This window comes from Ornithorhynchus anatinus, chromosome 15 (genome assembly GCF_004115215.2).
Source record: "Ornithorhynchus anatinus isolate Pmale09 chromosome 15, mOrnAna1.pri.v4, whole genome shotgun sequence".
Taxonomy (NCBI): Eukaryota; Metazoa; Chordata; class Mammalia; order Monotremata; family Ornithorhynchidae; genus Ornithorhynchus; species Ornithorhynchus anatinus.
Window position 1 is genome coordinate 23,506,245 of NC_041742.1, and position 21,495 is coordinate 23,527,739.

The 21,495-nt window shown below is 42.1% G+C and overlaps 1 protein-coding gene and 1 long non-coding RNA gene across 3 annotated transcripts in view; one reads left to right on the forward strand and one right to left on the reverse strand.

Annotated features, from left to right (window-relative positions):
- The window catches only part of PIR (pirin), a 72,057-nt gene that overhangs the window by 34,314 nt on the left and 16,248 nt on the right, over nt 1-21,495 (reverse strand). For both annotated transcript variants that reach the window (XM_003431075.4, XM_016228017.3), the window contains 2 exons: nt 9,968-10,051; nt 8,629-8,835 (listed from right to left, as the gene is read on the reverse strand). In XM_003431075.4, coding sequence (XP_003431123.1) covers nt 8,629-8,835; nt 9,968-10,051 — 291 coding nt within the window. The remainder of the gene's footprint in view (nt 1-8,628; nt 8,836-9,967; nt 10,052-21,495) is intronic.
- Nucleotides 1,091-15,843, forward strand: LOC120638852. Its single transcript, XR_005660855.1, has 4 exons — nt 1,091-1,185; nt 3,236-3,310; nt 5,396-5,516; nt 15,299-15,843. It is a non-coding gene; the product is annotated as an uncharacterized LOC120638852 (long non-coding RNA).

Here is a 21,495-nt window from a genome sequence, read left to right on the forward strand (position 1 = left end):
TTCACCTCACCCTCTCAGGGCTGCTTGGGTAAACTGTTGTAATCCATTCTCCTCAAATGTCACACCCAGCAAAGCTGGGCCGTGATGAGAATTGCTTCAGTGCTGGTAGACGTACTGCATTCTCGGGCTGAACCTACCTTGCCATTTGATGTTAAGCATAGCTCATGGATCATGTTTAGCTCTTAGTAAATAAAAGCTTGTCAGACAAATCAGAAATGATGCCTGAAATAAGACCAGGTCTTGCAGTCATTGTATGAGGTTGGACAAGGATGAGGTTGGGCACGGCAACCACTTCGAAGATCTTCAGTTTGGTTTGAAGGTTTGTGACCACAAAGTTGTCACCACATTCTAATAGGCTCCCGAAGGATACGCTCGACTTATTTATTTTGATTTTCTACTTGTCTGTCTGTGCAACACCGGCGGGAAGCAATGAACCTAAGAAGCAGAATTCAATGACAGCATTGAGCTGTGTTCTCAATGAAAATGTGTTTCAGTAGTAAAAGTAGATTTATTAAGCAATTACTATCTGCAAAGCACTGTACTAAATGCTGGGAGAGAGAATGTACAGGTGGTAGAAATGGACCCTCTCCCTCAGACAGCGGGCAGGGGGGAACTCTTTAGCCATTTAAATTGCAAATAGCAAAGTGGATAGAGCATGGGCTTGGGAGGCAAAAGGACCTGGTTTTGCCACTTGCCTGCCATGTGACAAGTCACTTCACTTGTCTGCGCTCAGTCATCTCATCTGAAAAATGGGGATGAAGACTGTGACCCCTATGTGGGACAGGGACTGTGTCTAAACTGATCAGCTTATCTATGCCCCAGCATTTAGTATACACAGTGGCTTGCGCACAGTAAGCACTTAACGAATACCATCAAAAAATGAAAGCAGCCGGTTTCGCTGGCCAGCTCAAGAATTTAAAAAGATGTGGGCTGATCCACACTTCAAGCTTATCCTTAGTTCAGAGCCCCATTTGATTGGAAAGGCAGCTCATCATCACCTGCCTGCAAAGACTCCATTTTCCGCATGTGCCCTGTGATGGAGTCTCTACTTCTTCAATTTCCTTCAACTCCTATTCCACTCCAGGTTTCACCGGATGCTTCCAGAATGACTCTCTACACTGCCCTCTGCCCTGCCTGGAGAATCAGCCCGATGCCTACATATACACGGACACAACACTGACCAAGGTATCTCAGAAAGGAGGAACGTATGTTCAGAACACCAGAAGGTTGAAGCCCGTATCGATTACTGGATAAGACCCACACATACGCATACCTCTTTGTTGTCGAAGGTGAAAACATAACTTGCCTATCTCGGGTAGTGAATGAAAGATAGGAAGCTATAAGTAATAACATTTTCATTCAGATGTAACAAAGCCCCATGCCCTACCGAACCCACAGCCATTCGTATGTAAGATCTTGCAGAAGGGGCTGCGTCTATCAACCGTGAGGTGGATCCCCCCATTCGGGCTTCTCTTCCACTCCAGCGCTTCGTGGCCTTCCATGGGCATGGGCGCTATGGGGGAGGTAAAGCTACTGTAATAGTACACTTCCCCGATATACTCACCACCTTCATCCTCTTCTTCCCCGAATCACCCAATGGTCCCTGACATCTGCCTAAAGAAGCTGCCATTTGTGCTAAACTATGACTGAATTCTATTTTTTGTCTAAAGCAATCTAACAACGAATGGGCTTTTGATTTATGCAGAGGATACCCAATTTGGCAAGCAGTGGGGCCTGAGAAACAGCACGGCCTAGTGGATAAAGCTCGGGCTTGGCAGTCAGAAGGACGTGGGTTCTAATTCCAGCTCTGCCACATCTCTGCTGTGTGACCTTGGGCAAGTCACTTCACCTGTCTGTGCCTCAGATACCTCATCTGTAAAATGGGAATTAAGACTGTAAGGCCCATGTGGGTCGGGGACTGTGTCCAACCTGATTAGCTTGTATCTCCCTCAGTGCTTAGAACGGTGCTTGACACGTAGTAAGCAGTTGACAAATGATATTGTTATTATTATTATTATTATTACCAGTTTAGGAGAGCAAGCAAACTCTGTCAAGTGAACAGTCCACTCCCTCTTTGGCCAGAGTAGATGTAGAAAGTTTCCTGAGCATCCAGAGGTTTCCCCTTCCTCCTACTTAGAGGCTTTATGAGGGACAAGGAAGAGTACTCGTGGTTAACAACAGACCTGCGAGTACCATCGATATATTTGATTATAATGTTCGATGTCCCTTGATGCCTACAGGAGGATAGGGTCTACTTCAACAAAACAATTCATTCAATTTTGCTTCAGGCCCTCTTTGTCAATCTGGGAGGCAGATGCTTCTCTAATGGGCACGGTGTTCCTTAAGGTTTAATCCCATGTCCAAACACACTGTTTCTGGCAGAGTCCTCTGAACGTGGTGATAGAGTCCATTAGCTTTCCAGCATTTCCATTCTCTGGCTACCAGCCTGAATAAAATTTTGAAGAATCACATCCCTCTCTGGCCTCGGGACATTTCATTTTGTTCCAGCCTCGGGACATTTCGTTTCGTTCCACTTGTCTGTTGTGTGACCCTGGGCAAGTCACTTTACTTCTCTGCACCTCAGTTACCTCATCTGTAAAATGGGGACTCTGTGAGCCCCACGTGGGAAAAGGCCTGTGTCTAACGCAATTTGCTTGTATCCACCCCAGCGCTCAGTACAGTGCCTAGAACAGAGTAAGCACTTTACTCACACCACAGTTACTACTGTTATTATTCACCGGGCTGCGGGGTGAGCCGGAGCCATTCTCAGTCCCCTGCCACCCAGGCAATGCCCACCTGCCTCCTCACTGTGGTTTCAAATGCCCCACCTCGCCAGCCTCTTAGCCTCCGCACCACCGCTCTTATAAACGCTGTGCTGCTGCCTCCCACCCCCATCCAGTGGTGCCATGCCACTTTTACTACAGCATCCCAGAACTTAAGACTGTACCCGCCAGAGCTGTAGAAGCCATCTTAAATGTCTCGCCATCCCACCTTCCCACTGCCTGCTTGCTGTATTATCCTGGAAGATAATTGTTTTACTTCAACCCTCCGAAAATGATGTATCTGTCCTATCCGTTTCACCTCGGTAAAGAGACCGGATGCAAATGTTCATACGCCTTATGAGGCAGGACACAAACTTTTGCAATGGCAGGAACCCATTACGACTATTCCTACAATGCTTATTGATGCATATTACAGGTATTTTTGGTTTACTTTAATGTACTTCTATTTTAAGGTTCTCCTCTTCATCATCCTGATTACTCCAGCCTACGAATCTCAGAAAGACCGAGGCTACGACTTTGCCTTAAAGGTATTTATTCTCACTCCTACCAAATTGATTTATAATTTACCTTCATTTACTCACAAGGGAGGCCCTGTTTGAAGTCGCAGTAGTATACTGGAATGTATTTCCTAGGTGAAGAGGTGAAAGCTTACATCTTGAAGGGATCAGAACATCTGGCACCCTTTTTCCGTGCAACGAGAATGCTATTTCTGGGCTGAGTGAGCAGCCCTGGGCAAGAGCAGATTCTTGCACAAAATGTGTGGAGTGGGATCCGCACGATTGTTTGTTTATTTGAGAATTTCTAATTATAAATGAAGCATCCATTATTCATGCCTACAATACTTTGTTCTTCAACAGGTTACGGTTATTTTTAGTTGGAGGAACACACCACATTAGTTTTCCAGGGGTGCCTAAATAAAACCGATAGGGAGAGATGACAGACCTTCTGGTGGTGAAGACTACGGAAAAACCCTCCTAAAAAGCAATAATCAAATACACATCAGGCTTGCTACTGAAATGCCTCTGTAAAGTATATCAGACTGAATAAGTCCTTACTTGGTCCCTAAATTAATCAAGTATGACAAAAAATTCCACTTGGATCAAACAGGTACAACTCACCAAAAGAAAGAACACTACCTATTGGAAGAGGTTCATGTATGATTTTAAATTCCTCTTGGGCATTAAAGATGATGAAAGCCACATTTTTTCACCAGAAAACAGCACTGAGACCATAAATGGAGAAAAAACTATTGGCTCAAAGGGTCACTCCAAATCTTATAGGATAACACTATTGCTTATAAAGCACATTGTTTTTAAAATGGTAAAAGATTCTGGCAGAAAGGTTGCACAGTTTTGAGTAAGTGTTGTTTTACATTTGTGTTTTCAACAGATGGAACCTGTTAGATCAAACTTCCTTTGTCAGAAACCACACAGTATCACTCATACCCACTGCTATTAGGAGAATATTTGTCATTCTTTGGCACGCTGAAACCATGAATCCGCTACAACATCCCTAAAATATAAAGAGCCAACTATTTGTGTTCCTTACATTGGCTACCTGTTGATTATTCTTGAAACCCTTTAAATTATTAAACCTTAAGATTGTTTTTGCCTCAACCACAGTTTTAAAAAGGACACATCTTTCTACTGAATTACCTTCAAGGGATAGGAAGGTGTTTTTTTTACCTCCCCTTGACTTATATATACGTATAGTATTTATATATAATAGTATTTGCTAAGCATTTACTGTGTGCAAGGCATCATACTAAGCGCTATGGTGGATACAAGCAAATAGGGTTGGCCACAGTCCTTATCCCAAGTGGGGCTCAGAGTCTCAAATCCCTATTTTGCAGATGAGGTAACTGAGACACAGAGAAGTTAAGTGACTTACCCAAGGTCACACAGCAGTCATTAGGGCAGCCCCGAGAAGATATCAACACTGCAAAGACCTTAGCATTTACACTCTTTTGACAGATCGAATCATTCCATCTTGCCTGTAATGGCAGGTACAAGTAAAAGCCAACCTGTTGTAGAGGCTACTTATTAATGAATTTCATCCATATTTATTAAAGCATAATATGGCCATGAGTTGCAGACCAAGGCAGACAGCAGGCATTCAATAGGGCTCCTCACTGTAGCACACCTGACGGATTTCGTGTGGCCTTCTTAATGATGCCTCAAATTAATATTTCCATCTTCTCCCAGTGGTCACTAGAAAAATCTGTACATGTTCTTGAAAGGAGAACATGTCCAGTGATAACTATCCCCTTGAAAATGTTGTTGAGATAGGGCAGGAAAGGTCAAGCCTCCACTGAGGAAATTAGCAGGGGGCTCATTTGGTGTGGGGGTGTGTATATATATACACAAACACACACACACAGATATATATATATATATATATATGTGTAGACACACACAGATATATATATACACGTGTGTGTGTGTGTGTGTGTGTGTATGACTGTGTCAGTCAGACACAGCTTAGTTATCAAAGGAATTTCGTTTTTCTGGTGCTTCATTCCTTGGATAAAAGTGTACCTCTGTTCTCCAGTTTAAAGATCAGAAGGTCATAATTCTGTTTCACAAAGAATTTAATAATATACATTCCCTTAGGCCTATCCATACTACATGTCTACGCACCAGAAATGAGGGGGCCAAGACTCGTCCGTCATTTTTGACAGAAGGCTCCATCACAGTCCATCACGACGTGCGGCGTGAGGGTGCATAGTGTCGGGTGAGTGGAAATAGCTTGTCAAAATCCCCAGATGAGTGAGTGTTATGAAATTACAAATCTCATTTTAAAGGGTTCATCTCTGCCAGGTACAAAGATGATTTTCAGCCCAAACTGAGGATGTCTGCTCTACGGTCTATCAGGACCTCAAAACCCATATCCTGAGTTGCTTGTAATAAGATGCACCCAATGACCCCTCCAGCCCGAGGAGTGCAATATACCAGGTTTGGGCCTCAGCACACAGAGTGTGTAGCTCCTGTCCCCTTAGGTTGCGATGTCTTCTCCTTCCCTGCCTGCCGTTTTTTGAAATGGAATTTGTTCAGTATTTACTGTGTGCCGGGCACTGTACTAAGCACTGGGGTTGAAACGAGGTTGGACACAGTCCCTGTCCCACATGGGGCTCACGGTCTTAGTCTCCATTTTTTAGATGAGGTAACTGAGGCACAGAGAAGTGAAGCGACTTGCCCGAGGTCACACAGCAGACACGTGGCAGGGCCGGGATTGGAACCCAAGTCCTCCTGATTCCCTGGCCCGTGCTCTTTACCACATTAGACCACACTGCTTCCATTATTACCAGGGAGGAGTTTCATCCCTGCTGGAGTGGACGACGGGTAGCTGTGCACAACATCTGAAATGCTAAGAAGACATTATCAGATTTTCAGTCAGCAGGGTTTGCATAGTGACATACCTCAGGACAGTCTAATATACACCGCAGTGAATAGTTCTGTTTGGGGCTGGGGAAGCTTTTTGACCGTTAACCGTTGAATTTCACCTATTCTTCCTTAGTTCTGATTCAGTCGCTGACTTTTCTTTATGTTAGTCCTCCCCGTTTTAGACTGTGAGTCCCTGGTGAGCCAAGAACCACGTCCTAACCAGTTTCTAGACTTCACACACTTGAAGGAGGAGGATGAAGACAAAGAGAGGAGGGAGAAGGAATAAGAGTAGGAGAAGCTGGACCACCTAGAAAGTACAGGCTGTAGTTGAATCAGCATGACTGAGCCTACCTCGCTCACTGCAGGAAACCCCACAAGGACAATTCATTTCAAGTGTCGTTGCCTTTAGGAAAGGGAAGCAGAGCTCATTTCACATCACTCAAATTCTTACTTACACATAGGACTTGGAAAGATAATTTATTTATGTGTCTAAACAAGTATATTCCTGGAGTTGGGTGCCAAGAAAATAGCATATCAATTCTGAAAAAACAATACGTCAAATGCAAAACATATTCCTCCTGAAAAACTTTCCTGTTTGGACTACTTGACTTGTTTTTAAAATAGGGAAAAAAAGCACTATGGCACTCTCCTTTCTGTTACCTTCAAACCTGTGAATTGAATGGTTCTTGGGAAGAAAAACATATCCTGCCTGAAATTATCAGAATTGACTAGCTGGATCAGCTGCCTAACTTTCTAAATATGGTTACAGTCATCACAGCTTAAACAAATAAAAAGTACTTTGCTTTCTAATGCTAAGCTTTAGAGAAGAAGTGTAGCCTAGTGGACAGACCACAGACCTGGGAGTCAGAAGGAGCTGGGTTCTAATCCAGACTCCACCACTTGTCTGCTGTGACACCTTGGGCAAGTCACTCAATTTCTCTGTCCCTCAGTCTCCTCATCTGTAAAATATGGATTAAGACTCTGAGCCCCATCTGGGACATGGCCTATGTCCAACCCAACTAGATTGTACCCACCCTGGTGCTTAGTACAGCGCCCTGCACATAGTAAACACTTAACAAATATAAAAAAAAAATGTTGGGAGCCTGTTCCCTACCCCGACAAAACTTTGTGCAGTCTTTTCATTTTTCTCTGCTTAGTGTTTCTCACTGGGAACTCATATTTCTTGCCCCAGAGGTCTGAATGGCAATCACGATTTGAGAGTAAGGCAAACATGAGGAGCAGCATGGCTTAGTGGAAAGAACACGGGCTTGGGAGTCAGAGGACTTGGGTTCTAATCCCGACTCTGACACTTGTCTGCTGTGTGACTTTGGGCAAGTCACTTTGCTTCTCTGTGCCTCAGTTACCTCATCTGTAAAATGGGGATTAAGACTGTGAGCCCCAAATGGGACAACCTGACTACCTTGTGTCTACCCCAGCGCTTAGAAAAGTGCTTGGCACATAGTAAGGGCTTTACAAATACCATATTATTATTACTATTATTATTAATAATAAACAGGGGGTCAAAGTCCTCAAGCTCCATAGAGAATTGAGATAACCCCTAAATACCGGCCCTGCCAGGGACTCAAGTTGGCCAAGGAGGGTTTATTTTCAGCTGTGGGTGACCTCAGGAGCAGCCAGCCTCTGACAGGCCTGTTTCTGGCTTTCGGACCCATGCTGAGAGCTGGACGAGTCCTTAGGATACTACTGGAGCTAAAAAACATATGAGAGTGCACTGTTATCTCGTGCCTGGACAGCCCAGGCCATCACTATCACTGAGTGATGCAGCAGAGAAGCAACGTGGCTCAGTGGAAAGAGCACGGGCTTGGGAGTCAGAGGTCATGGGTTCGAATTCCGGCTCCGCCGCTTGTCAGCTGTGTAGCTGTGGGCAAGTCACTTAATTTCTCTGGGCCTCAGTTACCTCATCTGTAAAATGGGGGTGAGCCTCATATGGGACAACCTGATGACCCTGTATCTACCCCAGCGCTTAAAACAGTGCTCTGCACATAGTAAGCCCTTAACAAATACCAACATTATTATTATAATGATTATTACTGAGACAGTGGGAAAGGAGTCTGGACTCCAATTGGCAGCTTTAGGGTGACAGTTTTAAGAACCCCCTCGGGGATAATAAGGATCATCATCACTACTGTAATGTCATTAATATGACCACCACTAACCAGCCCTGTGAGAACCCCTAGAAACATAAGATGTGTCCAGTTATCGAGCACGGTGATGAATTAGATGATATTTTTTCTAGGCTCTTGAATTGACCAGTTTGGTCCTTCTATCTGGACACTTAAAATAAAAATCATTAAGATTTCTATAAAAAAATCTCAGTAATTCCAAAGTTAATTCCCCAACCCGGGTCCTTAGAAGGGAGGAAACTTGGATTCACAAGAGTTTCATTTTCTCAGTCATATCTTCTCGCAAGCTACCCCAATACATTAAAAAATATATTTTACCTTTACGCCAAGGGCTTCTCCAGAAATGACAGCTACAGTCACACCGTTCTTGGTAGGTTTTGGTATTTCTTTGTTTTTCAATTCTTGGTAATGGGGTTCTACCATCTTCTCTGAACTTCTCAAATTGACCCAAAGTTGTAAGCCATGGGCTGGTTCCTCTGAGCAAGGCATCTCCGCATGAAGAATCCCACGACCAGCTGTCATCCACTAGAAATACGAGCAGCAGAAGGATTAAAAAACAAAACTAAACTAAAAAATACACTCAAGCCCCAAAGAAACAGCCCTTGAATAGAGGCAGCCACATCGTAACCTTTCCTTACTAAGCATAATGTTATGTGAATAAAACTCTCAACTAGAGAGATGTTGGAAGGCTTTTCTTTGTGGGGCCTTAAGAAGGAATAAAATTTTGTCTTTGGGATTCACCCCATCCAAAGACTTTCTGAGGATTCCGTATACACAACGGCTGGCTAACAGGGAGTTTAACTATAGAAAAGGAAGGGGACTACGAGTCTGCCTAAAGAACAGCTGGATCAGCTTTTTAAAATTATTTTTATGGTATTTGTTAAGTGCTTACTAAGTGCCAGGCACTGAATGTACATACACGGTAATCAGTTTGGACACAGTCCATATCCCACATGGGGCTCACAATCTTCCTCTCCATTTTTCAGTTGAGGAGACTGAGGCACAGAGAAATTGAATGACTCGCCCAAGGTGACACAGCAGACAAGTGGCAAAGCCAGGATTAGAACCCGGGCCCTCCGACTCCCAGGCCCACACTCTATCCACTAGGGCATACACCTTCTCTACGGTTTCTCATCAGCTACGGTTTCACCTAGCTGGAGCCACATCTAAATTATGTTAAACAAAAGACTCGTGTGTACCCAGATATGGGCTGACTATTATAGTTTTTGAGAAAACCAAGACAATGGGCTTCCAAATAGCTTGTTCCATCTGATAAAAAAACTCCTCAAGGAGATAATCACTTGAACTTTCTATGCAGCTGTCAACTCTAAAAGCAGCTAGCTCCATTTGGAATCAGGGAATTCCTGGGTCCTCATTTAATAATAACTGAGTAGGATGTATCCCTTCCACCCTCTCCTTGTTGCGTGGAATTTGGGGCTGTCCAGGCCAATTGATGTTGCCCACTACAGAGGGAGGTCTCTCGGCACAGAATTCTGCAGAACTGGTGAGAGCATTATGTCATCCTATATACAAGGTTTGGTGTTTCAGTTACTGGGACATTTCAAAATGATGAAGGAGGTGCCATTTCTGAAAGGCCAAACCAAGCGATTGACAGTAACTTCTTACATCGTCCGTATTCCTACTCCCTTTGCCGTACCTGTAAATCACCTGGATTCAGTTTACCAGTGTGTCCACAGAAATCCTCATGGGCCATGGAACCCCCCTCCAGCAGATAGGAGACCTTTAGGAAACAAAAAGGGGACATTTAGAGTGAATACGCCAGCGAACAGAGCAAGAGGCAAGAGCGGAAGGAACAGGGTCTTTCTACCTCCTGGATCCTATCACCTCCACTGCTTTGCCCTCTGACACCTGAAAAGCAGCCAAGGCCACTGGCTTGTTACAGGTCGTCTGCCTCCATGGCTGCTTCCACAGTGACTTAGCCTATGATAATGGAGAATTTATGATGGTGGAATGGGACTCTGCTTCAGCAGCCATCTCCTTCCTCTCCAAGTGCTTCCAGAACATGAAGTCATGTAGTCATGAGAAGCAAGAGGGCCTAGTGGATAGAGCACGGGCTAAGGAGTCAGAAGGACCTGGGTTCTAGCCCCGGCTATGCCACTTGTCTGCTGTCTGACCCTGGGCAAGTCATTAATTTCTCTGCTCCTCATTTACCTCATCTGTAAAATGGGGATTATGATTGTGAACCCCATGTGGGACATGGAGTGTGTCCACACTGATTACCATGTACTTAACCCCAGCACTTAGAATAGTGCCTGGCACAGAGTAAAAGCTTAACAAAAACCATAAAAAAGTCTTAGAAACTACATGTATTGGAAGCACTGGAGGCTCTCATCTTCAACACCAAATACCTCATCTTCCCTACTTGAAACATTTACATTCTGGAGTTTATATTGAAAGGTATAATCTAAACTAAAATTCAGGAAAGCTGGAATCCCTCTTTAAGATGAGAGGGCATGAGCTCACGCTATCACATACATATTTGACAGGGGTCAAGGTGTTTAAATTGACCTCAAGAACCCTGGTGAGAGGTTTTTATGAAGTTCTGACCTTAAAGTTTAAGGAATAAGGTCCTGCTTTGAGCAAGCGTTATTAAATTGGACAAATCTCTCTTGATGATTTTGTCCTGGTTTATGGAATTCATCTGCAATCCCCATGAAAAAAATCCATCAACGTAACCAGGTCAGAAGGGCTGTTGTACACTACACGTGTCCTTCAAACTCCAGACCAAACCCTAATGAAAGTTCAATTAAAATTTACAAAGAGTAAGCTATTCGAATATTCACATGTGAAAGTTTAACTATCTAGGTCTCACTAACCTTAAAAAAGCAATGTATACCACACTAACTGGACAACTGAGGCTACAGATAATCACATCTGGTGGCCTTTGTAATTTTAAGCAAGTTGAGTTTTTCCAAAGAGCTATTCCACAAAAAATAAACTTATTGAAATCAGTATTAAAACAATAACTTTTATTTTTGCCAGAAAGCATAACTACCTGAAGCTACTTTGACAAAATTGTGAAATTTTGAATTGTGAATTCTTAAGCTAGAAGAAAAACAAAAACACTCTTCTAAGATTATAGACAGAAAGAAAAAAGATTATGAGGTCCTGAGCATTTGTACCTTTTCTTAAAACACCATGTGATTGGGTTTCCCTCTGCTAAAGGAAGTAAGACTTCAAAGGCAGATGGACAAAATCAGATTGTTCTGTGTTCTCTCTTTTTGATTTTGCAGTATTAGGCAGAGGTGAACATTAATAATCTGCTTGGAGATAAAACTTCATGCAGCTGTTGACTCTCATTGCTTTTAACCAATCATAGTTTTTTCCCAAGTGATCGAATAGGATCATTCTGAAATTACAAGATGCTGGTAACCTAAAATAATCAGTCACTAACATAAATGTTTCTTTTTAAATAAAAAATCTCTCAAATATGTCAGATTTCAATAGGTGAAGACATTTATTATAAGTGCTTTATTTGGGATTGAAACATGTTAAGGAAATGGCTAAAGATTCACTTTCCTCCCAGAGAAAGCAAAGGAGTCTCTTTGTTTAAAAGCGTGACTCCCATTAAAAGACAGCTTAATTATTATTACTTTGGTATTTATTAAGTACTCTTTAGGTGCCAAACACTTTCATAGGTTCAAGATAATCAGATTACAACCAGTCCCTAGCCCATAAAGCGTTCACAATATAAGAGTTAGAGAATGCAGATATCATATCCTGGCTCTGCCACTTGTCAGCTGTGTGACTGTGGGCAAGTCACTTAACTTCTCTGTGCCTCAGTTCCCTCATCTGTACAATGGGGATTAAGACTGTGAGCCTCACGCGGGACAACCTGATCAGCCAGTGTCTACCCCAGTGCTTAGAACAGTGCTCTGCACATAGTAAGTGCTTAACAAATACCAACATTATTATTATTATTATATCCCCATTTTGCAGATGAGGAAACTGAGGCCCGGAAAGATTAAGTGACTCACTCAGGAAACCACTTCATACCAGTGGCGAGGCTGGGATTAGGATGCAAATCTCTTGCTTGTATGCTTTCCTCTGGACAATATTGCTTCCACTCACTAACCCATTTGCTATAACATCCCTTCCCCTTCATACCTAATGTTTTTTACAGTTCTTATCCTGCTGGGGTTCCACACTGAGAAGCGCTCAGTTCAGTCCACACTCTCCTTAGTGGAACTCATCTATACCTTTGGGCCACAAGCCATCAGTGAGGACTTGGTCTTCACCCAAGGGAGCTCCATATGAGAAAAATGGAAGGAAAGCTTGTCACGAGCAGGGAACGTGTCTACCAACTCTGTTGTACTGTACTCTCCCATGCTCAGTACAGCACTCTGCACACAGTAATGCTCAATAAATACTACAGATGATGGTGAGGATGACAAAGATGATGGGGAAAAGGGAGATCACAGAGCAGACAGGAGAAGCAATGGAGACATAACTCTGTCTTCTGGATTTCTTAAACAGAACAGTGATCTACAGGATTGCCATAAAAGGATTAGTTTGTAAAGAGGAATGGCATCCAACTTCCAGAACATGATTAACCCTTCAGATTGCAAGAAGTAAAGTTTCTAGAAGCCAATCAACTCGGAATTATTCTCCTCTCTAGTCCACCGATATAGTTTTACTAAGATTTTCCAGAATCAGGCCACTTTTACCTAATCATTTACATCTGTAACTCAAGTCTATTACCTACATTTTCCCCAAATTATTTTCATGATCAAATCCTAGAAACTTGAAAGTTCATAATTCTCCAAAAATACAAAACAAATTTTCAAAATAATATGTGGTTAACATGAAGCATTCAAATTAAGAGAAAAATTAAGAGGATATATGTGGAAGAGATTCAAACTGTGCTTTAGGCAAAAATGTAAATCTTCTATTTTAATATATTCTTTCCTCTTAATTGTTGCCCTTTTTAACAGAAAAATAATCTGATATGAAATAAAATAACTGAAATCCACACAGTCCTGACTCAATAGCTCACCTCCTGTCCAGTCACAAGTGGTAAAATTTAATAGGCAGGAAGAAGCGGAGACAATTATAATGGTCAGAATAGAAGCTAAAACATCTATTCTTGTGCAGGGTTTCTGGGAAGCTCTTAAGAAAGGAAGGGGGACTGAGGCAATGAGTCACTGTGCACTCTCTGGAAGGAAGTAAAAGAGAATTAAAAGGTTTCATGACCGACGAAAGAAAGGGACAATTCGATACTATTGTACTAATTAAATTAATGAGTCTGGCTAATTCCTTCAATTAAAGCTTAAAACGAGGCAGTCTACAGGTTCAAAGCCAGTATCTGAGGGTTGGTTTTTATGTCCTTGGCTGGAATGGAGAAAACAGGGAGCCAATACTTTCAAAACCTGTGCGATATACTTTTAACTGGAGGAATTGGTTTCTCTCAAACCTAGTTCCTGGGTTTGTTTTGCAACATGTCCTAGAGGAATAGTAAGTACTTACGAAACTCATCCTGATTTCAAGGATGCCTTTGATTCTAAACAGAAAAACTATTCTGTTTCTTCAATATAAGGCACAGATAACAATGTTAGCCTGGTTTCATCCAGAAACAATAAAACACAGTCCAAATGTTCATTTGCTTCAGTCTATTAGCAAATGCAAGAACCAGTTCATAGGCAAAGGTATGAACAATGTGGAAAAAAGAAACACCTGAAATTTTCAGAAGCTTCAGAATACAGCTTTCTCATTACCTCTTATTGAAGCGACCTATCTCTCACAATCTCTTGATGCCCAAAAATACACTGATTAAAGTTTTTAAACATATTGATGAGCTAAGCTCTGGAAAATATTAACTGTGGTATTTAATAAGAATAATAATTGTAGTCTCTGTTAAGCGCTTACTATGTCTCAAGCATTTGGAGACGGGGTTTGCTCTTCAGGGATTCCTAAATGCTAGAAGATCATTACACTCTCCCTCATTCCATTACTTTACTCCATTTTTCTACAAGCCTGACAGGAAAGGATGCCTGCTAGTTCTATATTTGAAAGCACAAACTCGGCCTCACTCATTGCCAGGGCTGAAGGGCTGGAGAATTCAGACTGCAGCTGGTTGACTCATATGCTCAAATCTGAAATCTGGAAACCTCAAAGAGGGATAATGTCTTCTAGAGTAGCCACGACAATTGAGTCGAATTCCGAGATCAGGTCCAGAGAAGTTAGTCACCAGGTCCCAAACTTTCCTACAAGCTATCCCTGCTTACACCATATCCAAAGAGAAGTAGCTGCTAGACATAGCATTTAGAGGAATTCGAGGTAGAGAAGTAGCCGCACAATGCTTCTATTTCCTTCATGAAGAGTTCAACTGAAGGAAATAGTATGTGGCTTATTTAACTGAAAACAGATGTACTTTTTGCCTCTTGTCCCAGCTAAATGCATTCTTTAAGACCTGGATTTATATATCAATTTATGGTGGCCCTCTAAATTTTAAGAGGATACTGTTGACGGTATTATTCACAAGTTGGGACAATTATTTATGCAGTATACAATTTATGCAAATCATTAGGATTTTCTGGATCTCAGTTTCCTCATCTGTAAAACTGGGGTTAAAAACCAGTTCTCCCCACTCTTAGTCTGTGAACCCCAAATGAGGCAGGGACAGTGTCCGATTTGCTTATCTTGAGTCTACACGAGTGCTGAGTAGTGTGCTTGGCACAGAATAAACACTTAAGAAATACCACAATTATTATTCCTGTGCCAGATTTCCCAGTTTCCAAACTTATTCTTGAATGAATAATGATAACTTGTTTTGCATAAAAGTACCCCCCCTTAAATAGGTAGCATCTTTTTATATCTATTTTCGGCTGTTGCTATTCATCTTTATCTTCATTCTTAGAATTTTTGATATTCTACTTAAAATTACAGGTATTACAGATGTAATTAGTGCCTAAGAGCTGTCTATGTACAAAAATAGAATATAGTCCTTTTGATTCTTTCATTGCCATAGAGATAAGCATCTGTTCATCTAAACCTGCAAGACAGCACCTAGCTTGACACAGGAAGCAATGAGTTGGAGACTTAGTGGAAGAAAGAACAAAGAGGGAGATGGTAGAGGATAAGAAAGACACAGAAAAGATGGGAGAAATGGTGGAACGTGGAAGACATGAAAGTAGAGGGGCAGCCTAAGATAGGGATAAGGTAAGATAAACTGCATTTGCTGTTACTGAAAAATGAATTGTTTTTAAAAACCAAACAGGGCTATAAAAGACACTGAAAGTTACATTATGCCAGATGCTGTACTAAGCACCTTTGACAGGACCCTATAATTGACATGATCCCTGCTATGAAGGAGCTTATAATATAGGAGGGGGGCAAACCCTAAAATAAAGTGCTGTAGGGAAGAGGATTAGTAGGAAGTTGTAAATCCCCAAGTACTTAGGTGATACAGCCAAAGTGGCAATAGAAAGACTGTAAACGTGGAGATAGTGATTATTAAGGGAAGTCTTCTGGAGAGGTGACTTCAGAAAGGGGAAGAGCAAGAGTCTGTCAGAAATGAGGAGCAGCGTGGCTAAGTGGAAAGAGCATGGGCTGGGGAGTCAGAGGATGGGGGTTCTAATCCCAGCTTTGCCACTTGTCTGCTGTGTGACCTAGGGCAAGCCACTTGCCTGTGCCTTGATTTCCTCATCCGTAAAATGGGGATTGAGATGGCGAGCCCCACTTGGGACGGGGAATGTTTCCCACCCGATTTGCTTATATCCACTCCAGCGCTTAGTACAATTCCTGGCACAGAGTAAGCACCTAACAAATACCAGAATTATTTTTATTATTATTATATGAAAAAGGAAGGAATTTCATGGGGGGGGGGGAACAAGAGTGGGGCACAGTGAGTAGCACAGAGAAAGAGTGGTCTAGTGGAAATAGCGCAGGCCTGGAAGTCTGAGGACCTGAATTCTAATGCCAGCTCTGCCATTCGTCTGCTGCGTTACCTATGGCAAGCCACTTAACCTCCCTGTGCCTGTTTCCACATCTGTAAAATGGGGATTAAATATGTGTTTTCCCTCCCCATTAGACTGTGAGCCACAGGTGGGACAGACACTGCCTCTGACATGATTATCTTGGCTTTATCCCAGCACTTAGTACAGTGCTTGGCGTATAATAAGCTCTTAACCTAAATAATAATAATAACAATTATAATATATTTACTATCTGGAAAGAAACCAAACTGGGGTGTAGTGGAAAAAGAGAGTAGATATATCTACATTTCCCCCGATCACTGTTTAGCATCAAGTCTAGCACTTGAGTATATTTCTCTGTACTTCTCTCTAAAATTTATGAGATGATGTATTTTTTTTCTATAGTTGACAAACTGATTGAAAAGTAAAAAGCATGTGGTAACAATATGAAATTTATTTTGAAATCTCCAGTAGACCTATTAACCATAATTGGAATCAAGCAATATAACTCAATTTTTTTCACGCAAATATGCCAATTCTTCCCATAAGTTAACAGGGAAAGGTATTCCTCTCTGGCAAGAGAATATATGAGCTATAAACGTGGCCTCCCTAAAGCAGACATGGTAGGTGGAGTTTTAAATATTTTTCTTTTTGCACCCCTCTGATATCATCATTATCTCAAATGAATAGGTTTCAAACCATTTCCATAAAATTTAGTTATTTCTCACTATTTGAAGGAGACATCATCTGTCTTGTAGTTTAACCAAGTTGACAATCTTTTTCTAATCTTCTGAATTTAGGGGAGTTAAAATGGTTGGAATTGTCTTTTGACTTTTCTAAAAACTTCCATATCAGGGAAAACCATCAGTCTCTCACACGTATTATATAAATCCTGGCTTGGAAGCTAAAAAAACAAGATTTCTTTCTATATTTTTTAAATCTCATGCAGTACTCCTGAAATCTGACAAAATCCAGATGATTCTCGAACCAAACACAGGATAACTATTGTGGGGAGGACATAGGTGGTGTGTTTTATGTCTAAACTCAAGAGTTACATAGATTTGAATGATTAAGAAATCTGTAATCTCTAACAGGTGTTTTCTGAAAGCATTTAATATTATGGAAAAAATCAAATTCCTCACATCCTAATTCAGCCACTCCACTTTTATTTAGCGGTGCCCAGTGATGGCTAGGACATAAGGTGTAGAAATGATGAGGAAAATGACAAGAGCAGACAGGTTATAAAGGGTGAAACGGGGTGGGGAAATGTCTAAGAATTCATACTACAAAGGGGACTCCAAGCTCCGATTAATGGCTTAGTGGCAAAAACATGGGGTTGGGAGCAGAGGACATGGATTAAATCCCGGCTCTGCCACTTATCTGCTATTTGACCTTGGGCAAGCTACTTCACTTCTGTGTGCCTCAGTTACCTCAGCTATAAAATGGGGATTAATAATAATAATGTTGGTATTTGTTACTATGTGCCAAGCACTGTTCTAAGCACTGGGATAGATACAAGGTAATCAGGTTGTCCCATGTGGGGCTCACAGTCTTCACCCCCATTTTACAGATGAGGTAACTGAGGCACAGAGAAGTTAAATGGCTTGCCCAAGGTCACACAGCTGACAAGCGGCGGAACCAGGATTAGAACCCATGATCTCTTTCCATTGAGCCATGTGGGACAACCTGATTACTTTGTAACTACCCCAGCGCTTAGAACAGTGCTTGGCACACAGTAAGCGCTTAACAAATACCATAATAATAACAAGAATTATATTATAAGTATTTTTATAGTATCCCTCTCTGTGAGTTACTTAATAGGTGCTGCTAACCCAAGGACAGGGTCATGGGACCGAACCCCGATCCCAGCCCAGGTTCAGAGGCATTGGAGTCATCACTCCAGTTCACCCTGGGAGCTTCGTGTTCCCCAGTAAATCAGTCAGAACCCCCAGGAAAGCTTTAACACCATGATGATGTATGAAGGACCAGTAAGGAAAAAACCACCAATTTAACGAAGAAAAAAGGTACAGTACATGAATACCTCTCAGAAGTTGAGGAAAAAATGCAAGAAAATGTGTGTCCCCACTAAAAAAAGCTGAATATTTTTAATCAATTCTTTGCCATTTGGGGGTCCTCCGCAGGACTCTGTCGTGAAGCCAGTTGCCAGTAAGGATGCTGGTGGCCAGGCATTTGGGAAGAGTTTATTACGCTAAGAGCAATCACTCCCAGATGCTTTCTGAGGTGGTGACACTGCTGGGGAAACACAAAATAGTAAATGAAATTTCTCCAGCGGACAGGGTGACCTTAAAGGATGTCCTGTGGAGATAAATAAGGAGTGACTCTGGCTTTGGAAAATCAAAGGCACACAGCCAACTGAACCTGTGGAATGATGGCATTCCTGCCCAAATCCAGGAGTTTGTCTATTAGTCTGTGCCATTCCAAGGTCAACACCGGGCTCCCCTGATCACAAAACACAGGTCCTCAAAAACTGCTTTCGAACATTAGCTTAGAGAGGGATGGGGTCTTACAGATTCTTACAGATTCAGAAAACATTTGAAAAGTGTTTTGTTTCCTTTTGATAAAAAACAATACATGAGATTATCAAGGAGTTTGAAGAGAAGCTGCTTCTACTTTACAGTTACTGTAGAGAGAAAGAGAGTTGCTTTAGAAAGGATTTCCGGACAAGTTAGGGTGCAGACTAAATACACTGAATGAGAAGGTGAGAGAGAGAGTGTTATGTTGCACTCTCCCAGGCGCTTAGTACAGTGTTTTGCACATAGTAATCACTCAACAAATATGACTATTGAAGAGCGTGAGAGAAAGAGAATATGTGGGTGTTTGTGTATGTGTCTACATCTGTCTGGAACACAATCAGCTCACCAACACTGAAATTATAGCTACACCACCCCCAAACGGGTAGAACATGGAGAAGGGACGACAGCAGCATTTCCAAACAACTGCTCTAAGAACAACAGAAATGGAACTTATGCAAGCGTGTCCAAAACAGAACTCCTCATCTTCCCACCCAAACCCTGTCCTCCCCATGTTTTTCCAATCACTGCAGAAAACACCACTATCCTCCCCATCTCCCAAGCCCATAACTTTGGCATTATCCTCCACTTATTGCCATCATTCAGTCCATACATTAAATCTGTCGCCAAATCCTGTCAGTTCTACCTTCGCATTTCTGAACTCCACCCTTTCCTCTCCATCCAAACGGCTACCACACTGATCCAAGAGCTTCTGAAAAAGAATACTCAGTCAAAATCTCCCCACTCCTCAAGAACCTCCAGTGGTTGCTCAGCCACATCCACATCAAACAGAAATTCCTTACCAGCAGCTTTAAAGAACTCTGCCCTACTACCTTACCTTACAGATCTCCTACTACAACCTGGCCCACCCCCTTCACTCTAACACCCACCTACTCACTATACACCAATCTCATTTACTCCACCACCAACCCCTTGCCTGTGTCCTCCCTTCAGTAGACAGTAAACCCGTCAAAGGGCAGGGACTGTCTCTATCTGTTGCCGACTTGTACATTCCAAGCGCTTAGTACAGTACTCTGTACTTACTACAGAGTAAGTACTCAATAAATACTATTGAATGAATAGTAAGCGCTCAATAAATACTATTGAATGAATATGACATATCACCACTCTTCCCACTTTCAAGACCTTCCCAAAATTACATCTCTCTCAAGAGGCCTTCCCTAACTAATCCCTCATTCCCCCTACTCTCTCCTATAGACTTGGATCTGTGCCCTTTAAGCACTTGATATTTTTCACTCCACTCTCAGCCAGCACTTATGTCTTCAATTTATTTTAATGTCTATCTGCTCCTCTAGACTCCTGTGGTCAGGGAAGGTGGGTACCATATCTGTTATACTGTACTCTCCCAAATGCTCAGTACAGTAATCTGCACACAGCAATCACTCAGTATTGATTGACTGGTTGATGCAAGCTTGGAGGACAGAAAAAAACAGAGGAGAACTAGGCTGGCATCATTTGGAACCATTTTATCAATATATCTGACTTTAGAAAAAGTATCCTCTATTTCCACAGGACACAGAGTGGTCTGTGTTTGGCCCAAGGCTTGGAAGAAGCTCCTCTTCCTTGGTAATGATCTGGATTGATGTTTGTTTGACACATGAAAGTTAGTCTTAATGGAGAACATTATTTCGTTCCTGGTGACATACAGGAATTTGGCAAGACCTGTGTTTCATTCTTAGCCCAAGTGTCTTTCTTTAAAACTGTCCTCTAGCGAACTTTAAGAATGTAGCCTCTTAGATATTTTGAATTTTTGTTTGTAATCAGGCTAAGTTACTGGAAAAAAATTAAACAGTTGCAGAGAATTCCTTTGGTCTCTTTGAACTGGAACCTCTAGTTGGAATTGCTGCTTTCCTGCATGTGTCCTTTGCTGAAATATCATACTTCCCATAAGATGTCATCTCGTTTGAGATTCAACTATTGTAACAACTTATATGAAAAAACATTATAAAACAAAATTCAGCAAGAAAGGATGAATGGGCATACTAAAGAGGATGGGAGAGAGGACTATGACAGACCCTGTAGGGAAGCATGGAAAGTATGATATTGCCCTACTCCCTCTCCTTTCTGCATCGCTTATATACTTAGATCTGTACCCTTTATGCACAGGATATTCACCCCAGTCTCACAGTGCTTATGTACACATCTGTAATTTGTTTTACTATCTCTCCCTCTCTAGGCAGTAAGCTCCTGGTGGACAGGGGAAGTGTCAACCAACTCTGTTGTATTGTCTTCTCCCAAGCACTTAGTACAGGAAGCATTCAGTAAATACCACGGATTGATGGATTGATTGTGCTGGGTTACCAGATCTAGAGTGACAGCAGTTGCAGATAAAACCTATAGCCTACTGGAGGGCGGCAAGAAGTTCTGCTAGGCTATGGTGCCTGCAGGGAAATGGCCATGATGGTAAAGAAAGGGCCTAGAGAAGCTTCAGGTATGCAAGAAATCTAGACCAAGTAGTACATGAGTGAGGAAAGATAGCGAATCTAGGGGGAGCAAATAAAGGGGTCTTCTCTTGGTATAGATGTTGCAGGAAGGCTGCTCGGCAAGGGTTCGACATGGGGAAGACGTCATAGTATCGCTTTTAGTCCCTCAAAAGTATTTCATGATGTCTAAATGGGGAATAGGGCGGGAACTTTTTCGATGGATTGACTGACCCACCCGACAGGTCAGAGCAAGTGACGATACAACCCAGAATTTTT